Source organism: Odocoileus virginianus, chromosome 23 (assembly GCF_023699985.2).
Source record: "Odocoileus virginianus isolate 20LAN1187 ecotype Illinois chromosome 23, Ovbor_1.2, whole genome shotgun sequence".
NCBI lineage: Eukaryota > Metazoa > Chordata > Mammalia > Artiodactyla > Cervidae > Odocoileus > Odocoileus virginianus.
Window position 1 is genome coordinate 3,112,075 of NC_069696.1, and position 8,958 is coordinate 3,121,032.

At 44.1% G+C, this 8,958-nt stretch overlaps 1 protein-coding gene across 3 annotated transcripts in view; it reads left to right on the forward strand.

The window, feature by feature from the left end:
• Positions 1 to 6,227, forward strand: part of PARP11 (poly(ADP-ribose) polymerase family member 11) — a 28,461-nt gene extending 22,234 nt beyond the window's left edge. For all 3 annotated transcript variants that reach the window (XM_020869802.2, XM_070453161.1, XM_020869803.2), the window contains 4 exons: positions 2,017 to 2,089; positions 2,173 to 2,303; positions 3,569 to 3,720; positions 5,558 to 6,227. In XM_020869802.2, coding sequence (XP_020725461.2) covers positions 2,017 to 2,089; positions 2,173 to 2,303; positions 3,569 to 3,720; positions 5,558 to 5,874 — 673 coding nt within the window. In that variant the 3' untranslated portion in view covers positions 5,875 to 6,227. The remainder of the gene's footprint in view (positions 1 to 2,016; positions 2,090 to 2,172; positions 2,304 to 3,568; positions 3,721 to 5,557) is intronic.
• The last annotated feature ends 2,731 nt before the right edge of the window (positions 6,228 to 8,958 follow it).

Here is an 8,958-nt window from a genome sequence, read left to right on the forward strand (position 1 = left end):
TGTTGGCAAGGAATTTGCAATTAACCAGAGCTGTAAATATTCAACAAATAAGCAAACAAAAACGTTTTACATAGCTGAAAGATACTTCTGTTGTTGCTTAGTCGCCAAGTTGTGCCTTACTCTTTGCAGTCCCATGGACTGTAGCCCACCAGGCTCCTCTGGCCATGGGATTCTCCAGGCAAGAATACTGCAGTGGGTTGCCATCTCCTTCTCCAAGGGATCTTCCCGACCCAGGAATCGAACCCAGGTCTCCTGCATTGCAGGCAGATACTTTACCACTGAGCCACCTAGGAAGCCAAAAAGATACTTCAGGCAAAGTGAAAAAAACAAAAAACAAAGAAAACCTGGGAAAGGTATTGTTATGTGGTATCACAGTCTCTGTAGTATATGAAGTACTTTGAAGAATCTCTAAGTAGAAAACCAATAGCCCCTTAGAAGAATGAAAAGAATTTATGCAGTTCATGCAGCCTCACTTATAAAAAAGAGAAATACAAATTATACCAGCTTATTTCTTACTATCAGATTGACAGAAATTCCAGAGTCTGATAACACGCCTCTTTGGAGAGGTTGTGGACAAGTAGGCATTCTCTATATTTCTGCTTGGAATGTCAATGACTGTAGCCTTCGAGGAGGGCCTCTGGGGAGTTTCTGTTAAAGTTAGCAATAAATATATTCTTTGACCCAGAAATGCCATTCCAAAAATGTTATCTTAAAATTTGACAAGTGGCCATGTACAATGACAAGTGGATGGACTTGTTCTCTGTAGCATCCTTAATGGCAGCAAAGAGTTGGAAAAAAGCTAAATGTCACCCATAGGGAACTTGCGATCAATAGGAGGGGGTGTGTCCTTGTACTGGGGTACCCTGCATCAGTCCAGTAGAATGCACACCTTCATCCTCCAGTGTCCAGAGTGTCTGCCCTGTGCCAGGCTGTGTGCCAGGGAGTTCTCTCCCTGTTACAGAAGGGTCTCTGAGAACATAGTGAAAAAAATAGAGCAACTACAAAAGACACAGGAATGTGTTACCATTCCTGTGTGCAAAACAAACAAAAAAACCCCATAGGTTTGTGTTAACCTAAAGTTCTAGAATACCCAAGAGACTAAAAGCAGTGATTACTTGGTGTGGAGGCAAGAGGTGAGAACTAGACCAAGGACTGGAGAGGAAGGGAAACCATCCACCGTTCACTTTCATTTACTTTTGTTGTTCAGTTGCTGAGTCATGTCCGACTCTTTGTGACACCATGGACCGCAGCACGCCAGGCTTTCCTGTCCTTCACTATCTCCCTGAGTTTGCTCAAACTCTTGTCCTCATCTTTAAATCATGATTGTGTGATGTCCCCAAAGGTAAAATTAGTTAAAAAAATAAAAAAATAAGTTAAAGATAGGCTAGAAGTTGCTACATTTCTCCCACAACCTTCAGTCACCAGACAGGATTCTTGTATCAGTTATAGCTTTCTGCCGTCAAGCTCCCAAAGGTCATTTTCTTTTTCTGTGTTCATATCCAGTGGCTTAAACATGGTAGATGACTCTACCGACTTCTGCTTAGGGTGAATTAATTAGGACCGTGCAGGGGCCTAGTAGACAATAAAGAGAGAAGGGTTTAGATTTGAGTTAATAATAGATCTTAGAGGACATTGAACATGTGGTTGAGGGTTCTGGATGGTATTTAACAGACACCATAAATCCGATAAAGGAGTTTTATTTTAATCAAGAAGTTGATTTTCTTCTTGGAAATTACTTTTCTTCACCTAAAGTCTTCCTACATTTAAGAGAAACTGGCAAATTCAGGAAAACAAGATTGAAATAAGATCGTTTTTGAAGTTTCCCATCAGATTTCTCAAAACAGCCCCTAAAAAAGTTGCACACAAGCCAATATTCAGTAAATGTTTTAAAATAAACCAAGAACGACACTTTATTGCTTTTGTCACATGATAATTCATCTTGGCAGAAAATGTCTGAGTCTTTGACAGTGATTATATTCGGCTTCTAAAACGTCGTTTTGTCTTTTCTGCCCCAAGTTACATCTGTGAAAACGAGGCCATCCCCATGCCACAGCACTGGGAGAATGTGAACACCGAGCTGCCCTACCAGGTAAGGGCAGCACCCAGTGCCCGCCCGCCCGCGGGGGAGGTGGGCCAGGACCCCGGTAACACGGTACCACCTTCTCTTTCCAGCTTATTCCTCTGCACCCTCAGACACACGAATACAATGAAGTTGCTAGTCTCTTTGGGAAAACAATGGACCGCAACAGAATTAAAAGGATTCAGAGAATTCAAAACCTAGACTTGTGGGAGTTCTTCTGCAGGTGAGACCGTTTCCACTCAGAGCCCTGCTCCTTGGCCCCTGAGACTTTCTGCAGCCTCGGGACGGCGAAGCACAAATGCTCCATGGTGTTCACCACCAGCGGCGCCCCGTGCTCTTCTCCGTGTATTTTGACCTGCTTTCCCAGCCTCTTCCTCATCCCTGGGGAGAGCTGCTCTGTAAGCCACCAGCTTCCTGTACAGCGGGGGTCCCCAGCCTCTTCAGTCTAATGCCTGACCCCCTGAGGTGGAGCTGATACAATAATAATGGAAATAAAGTGCACAATACATGTCCTTCCCTTGAGTCATCCCGAAACCATCCCCCCATCCCTGGTACGTGGAAGGATCGTCTTCCAGGAAACCGGTCCCTGATGCCTAAAAGGTTGGGGACAGCCGTTCTTATCCACAGTTAGATGTTTTTTACTACCTTCATTTGTATACTTCTACAATGCACATTATTACTTTGAGTAATAGGTCTCTTTTTGTATCATTCTTTTTTACAGACAGCATTATTTTTCAAGAGTTATTTGTGTTAATACATGTAGACCTATTTCATTATTTTCATATTCATATATAAATATATAATTATTTGTTCAGTTTTTCCTCTTGAGAGGATTTTAGGCCATTTTCATCATGTTTGTTTTTTTGCTTTTACAGTAAGTCCTACATGGAATATCTTTGTATGTTTTGGAAGAGGTTTGTCCACTGGGAAGAGGGTTGAACTGAATGGTTTTATGTCCCTTCCAGCCTGAAGATTCAAAATTCAGTGCAGTTCAACCAACATGTCCCACTCTGGGGATAAAATGATTAAGGCATAGTCCTTGCTCAAGGAATTTCACTATTTAAAGACTCTGAGAACTCTGTTATTTATTGTCTGTAGTGTCATTTTTATGTATCGGTAAAGCTTGACTGGTTTAAGCAGTCAGTCATTTTACTGTGGTGGGACATCATCATCTGGGAGATCTATAGTTTTTTTTTTTTTAATTTTTAAAATTAAAATATTCAATTGAAGGATAGTTGATTTATATTGTAGTTTTGGGTATAATTTTTACCCTTGTCTGTTAACTAGTAATTTTTGATGAGCCAGTTTAGATGTCCCAAGAGCATCTGAGATTATCTTTTTTCCAGAGCTATTGTATGTCCATTTATGGTAGACGTTAAATTACCATTTTCTGTTTCACCCTTTCTGTGCGCTTCACTCCTTGAGGAATCAATTGATGCCACTTACAGTAATTTCTGTGTGTTTTGTGTCTGTGTGTTGTGCTTTTAGGAAAAAGGCTCAACTCAAGAAAAAGAGAGGCGTGCCTCAGATTAATGAACAAATGCTGTTCCATGGCACCAGCAGTGAGTTCGTGGAGGCAATTTGCATTCATAACTTTGACTGGAGAATCAATGGCATCCACGGTGCTGTCTTTGGAAAAGGTAATCATCCGAACCTAGTTTGAGTGCTAGGAGATAGTCTTCTCTTTGAGAGAGGATTGATGATGATTCAGGGGCTCGAGAGGCATTAAGTTAAATGTTAGAGGCAAAAGTTAAATGCTAGGCTCCTGGCGCACCCTCAAGAGTTTCTGAGCTACCAGAAAGCCACTTCCTGCTTGTGCAAGATGGAAGGAAGACTTTTCACATCTCTCCGAGGTCAGATAACCACCCCCCACCGCCGCCCCCAAGGCCCAGCCATTCGGATGGGGCATCATGTCTAGATTTGCTCATTTTTGCATTATGACATTTAGTTTCCACATATGAGTCCTTTCCATGGATAAACCTGTATATCAAACTGTTTTATGTCAAGTACACAGAGCACTAAAAAATAAATCAGTTAATGTGTACATGGTACATAGGTCTATTTTTTGTTTGTTTTTTTAGAAAATGATAGCTTGGAATGTTGATGAGCATTACATAATGGGGGAAATCCTCCCCTTTTTTCTAATGTTGTGGAAGTCTGAGTTCTTTAGTCTTTGCTCACTAGACAAGCATGTTAAGGAAAGAGGGGAGGGGAAAAGGTAAGAGGTGGACTTTAACTTGGGCTTCCCTGGTGACTCAGTGGTAAAGAATCCGGCTGCATTGCAGGAGACATAGGCTTGATCCCTGGTCAGAAAGATCCCCTGGAGGAGTGCATGGCTACCCACTCTAGTATTCTCGGCTGAAGAATCCCATGGACAGAGGAGCCTGGCAGGCTGTAGTCCACTAGGTTGCAAAGAGTCGATATGACTGAAGCGACTTAGCATGTATGCAGACATTGCTTGGTCCTTATTTTGTACCTCCCCTCCAGCAAGAAAGGCCTTTCCCTGAAAAGGCCATCCCCTTTATTTAACCATGTAAGAGGATCAGAAAGGTGTTATATAAATCCCATTGGATTTGGGTAATACGGGACTTTGCAATTCATTTCTAAAGTGTTTTGGGTAAATATTCCCTTACTGAGGGCAGCCTCCTAGACCTACCAGTTTGGAAGAGTCAGATGCTTCACAGAGATTCCCGTTTAGCCAGTGGACCCATGAGCTTGTCTTTCTGGAACGTTCGGGTATGAGCTGCATCACATTCTCTCCAGAAATCTTTTCCTGGATGTGGGGTTCTGTCATCTCCAAAAATATTACTGAACTGTCACCTTGTAAAATAGAAATGTGGTTTCTTGGGGTTTGAAATCATTTGTGCAGACCCGTGGTTTCACTGTGCTCCCCAGTGATGGGTGCTTAGATAGGTGGGTAGCAGGTGGGGAAAGGGTAGAAGGAAATAGAGGAGGGAGGGAGGTCCCAGCATTTATGAGGCAGGTCGTGCCACTTGTAATCACAGAAGCCACTTGTGTCTGTCTTACATATTGGATTTATTTATAAGATTTTTTTTTTTTTTGGCCACACCACATGGCATGTGGGATTTTGGTTCCCCAACCATGGATCCAACCCAGGCCCCCTGCCTTGGATGCTTGGACTCTTAACCACTGGATTGCCAGGGGAGTCCCTGTAATATTCTTTTTGAATACCACTACGCAAGTCTAGTAGCTGCATTTTGGTGGGGATGGGGATGGTTTTGGTGGTGGGGACTGGTCTGTACTAACACACATACCCCAGTGGCCGCCTGCATTGCAGCTGTCCACAACAGACAGATTTCTGCTCTTTTCTTTAACACCTACAGTTGAGGGAATTCCATATCTATTTTGGCTATATGATTCTATGTGTCTATCCCCCTAGCCATCACAGTATTTTCGCTTGTGTTTCATACATTCCCTTGGAGTAACCTTGGCTCTCCGGGGCCCTTTTTGTCTAAGGAACCTATTTTGCTCGAGACGCTGCTTACTCCAGCCGCTTCTGCCAAGATGACGTAAAGCACGGCAACACATTCCAGATCCACGGGGTCAGCCTGCAACAGCGGCATCTGTTCCGAGCACACAAATCCATGTTTCTCGCCCGAGTGCTGATTGGAGACTACATAAACGGAGACTCCAGATACATGCGCCCTCCCTCCAAAGACGGCAGCTATGTAAACTTGTATGACAGCTGCGTGGATGACACCTGGAATCCCAGGGTCTTTGTGGTGTTCGACGCCAACCAGATCTACCCCGAGTACCTAATAGACTTTCACTGATTTCACATCCAAGTCTCCGTGGCTGAGGGAGCTATATTCTTTTTCGCAGGGAAGTCTGCTCACTGATCATCTAGCCCCTCAGTGTTAGTGCTCTGATCCTTTTGAAGCAGAAAGAGGCCTCTCTATAAAAAGACATACTGACTCTATGGTTGGTTTGTTGTCCTGTTTCCGTTTGTCACTGATGTTCTGTTAAAGCGCAATATCATTGCTATTTAAGGGCGGTGCTCAGAATGGAATCGTCTGAGTCACTCCATCTTTAAAGTTTACATGTGTGTCTTCAGGGTGAATGTTTTCAGTTCAAGTAGACTTATTCCTATATATGATCAAAAAATAAAAATTTAGACATAAAAGTGTCCCTTCAGAGGAACTGAGCCTTTGTAAACAAATTCTGAAATGATCATCCACTGATCTATGTGTTACTTTGTTAGTCTTTGGGAGGGTGGGAGGCAGTTTAAAATCTTGAAGCAGCCTGAGTAACTTGAGAGAAATCAGACCCCAAAGAATCATTGGCAGTGCTGCCAAGCAGGCCAGAAGGAGAGGATCAGTCAGGGTACCCTCTCCTGATGCCTTTGGGAGAGGCAAAGAGTCACCGCAGGCTGTGACTGGCCTTGTTCACCTCTTCTGCCCCCTACAGCCCAACTGACTGCAGTCAGCAGGCACCTCATCCCCCAGAGCTCCCCAATTCTTGTACCCAGACTCACTGCACAAACTATTTATTGCATCTTCAAAAGGAAATTTTACTCTTTACAACACATGTTCTTGTTGTTCAGTCGCTCAGTCATGTCCAACTCTTTGCGACCCCATGAACTGCAGGACGCCAGGCTTCCCTGTCCTTCACTGTCTCCCAGAATTTGCTCAAACTCATGTCCATTGAGTCAGTGATGCCATCCAACCATCTCATCCTCTGTTTCCCCCTTCTGCCCTCAATTTCTCTCAGCATCAGGGTCTTTTCCAATGAATGGGCTCTTCACATCAGGTGTTCAAAGTATTGGAGCTTCAGCATCAGTCCTTCCAATGAATATGCAGGGTTGATTTCCTTTAGGATTGATTGGCTTGATCTTGCTGTCCAAGGGACCCTCAAGAGTCTTCTCTAGCACTAAGCACATACTTTCCCTTTGTTTTGGAGCCTTACAGTGATTACTTCTAAGAGATCTTTAATCTGATCCTTCTTCCACCAAATGCACAGTTATTCAGCTATGATATATAAAACCCACACTTCTAAATTCCCCAGTTTGAATCATTGCAGAAAGCCTGGGATGCTTGCAACAAATCTGATCGGTTCTCTTGAGTAGCAGTAGACAATCTGCTCACTGTCTTGAAAACTTAGGTACAATTCATAATCGTGCTCAGTGAAGTTTGTTTACCTGCTCCATCTGCCTGGCTGTTCTATTTTAAGGAGGAATAAGTGACGTTGGAAGAACTTCCTGCCCCTAAGGCTATTCTAGCAGAGACAGGACAGCAACTTGGCAGAGATGTTACATAGGAGTTCAGGTGTTGGGTGGAGGATTTGGTCATATGATTGTTAAAAGAGTTTTTCCAGCCTTGATTTTCTGTGATTATACCTGGGGGGCAGGGGGAAAGAACACTGGTATCTTTTTTTTTTTTTTTTTTTAGAGTTTTACCAACTCCTAGATTGATTTATTTATTTTCTGTCTGTACTTCGAGGGCACGTGGAATCTTAGTTCTTGGACTAGGGATTGAAGCCACACCCCCCTGCCTTAGAAGAGCACAGTCTTGCCACCACACCACCAGAGAAATCCCCAGAATACTGGTATCTTTCCTGGAAAACCTTTTTCGAACTCACTTTGGTACTAAATTCTATCTCCATTGCTGCTGCTGCTGCTGCTGCTAAGTCGCCTCAGTCGTGTCCGACTCTGTGCACGCATAGACAGAAGCCCACCAGGCTCCTTTGTCCCTGGGATTCTCCAGGCAAGAACACTGGAGTGGGTTGCCATTTCCTTCTCTAATGCATGAAAGTGAAAAGTGAAAGGGAAGTCGCTCAGTCGTGTCTGACTCTTAGTGACCCCGTGAACTGCAGCCCACCAGGCTCCTCCGTCCATGGGATTTTCCAGGCAAGAGTACTGGAGTGGGTTGCCATGGCCTTCTCCATCCATCTCCATTACCTTCACCCAATTTGGGCTGAAAGGTAGTGAAGGTAATTTAACTTCTCAAGAAAAACCCAGTAAAAGTCCACAACTGGGACACTCAGCTCTGTCACCTGAACTGCAAAGACATCATACAAATAAGGCATAGGGAGCAGGTTAGGTGAGGTGGTTCTTCAGCTGCCACCTCCCCCAGACTCGCTGCAGCCCTGAGGGCATGTGACTGTACCGAGTCAGTCCTGCATACTGACACCTGGTACACAGGAAGCTGTACGTCCAGTGCATTGAAGCCAAGTGGCAGCAAAGAGTTCCTGACTCTGATGTGCAGACGAACAGCCGGTTTTGGTGAAGTGCTGTTAGTGTTTTTAGAAAGGACACATTTTATAAACATGTGGAAGTCACTATGGAAATACAGGAGAGAAAGTCACCAGGCTGCTGCCTTGTGGGAGGTGGCTCACCACTGCTCCAGACAAACAACCTCAGAGACATCAGGAAGGCAGATGCTGAAAGTCTTTTTCTTCTACCTATTTGTTACTTACATACAAACTGATGTTCAGACAGTTCCCAGTTCAACATGGCTGTCTTTTCCAGTTTAATTCGATGGCCTCCCCAATGCTTGAATGGAATAACTTGCAGATTTTATCTCAGTTGGTAAAGAATCTGCCTGCAATGCAGGAGGCCTGGGTTCGATGTCTGGGTCAGGAAGATCTACGGGAGAAGGGATAGGCTACCCACTTCAGTATTCTTGGGCTTCCCTTGTGGCTCAGCTAGTAAAGAATGTGCCTGCAATGTAGGAGACCTGGGTTTGATCCCTGGGTTGGGAAGACCCCCTGGAGAAGGGAAAGGCTACCCACTCCAGTATTCTGGCCTGGAGAATTTCATGGACTGTACAGTCCATGGGATTGCAAAGAGTAGGACATGACTGAGCATCTTTCACTTTCACTTTCATTGGCAAGCGACTCAAGAGACATGGTTTCGATCC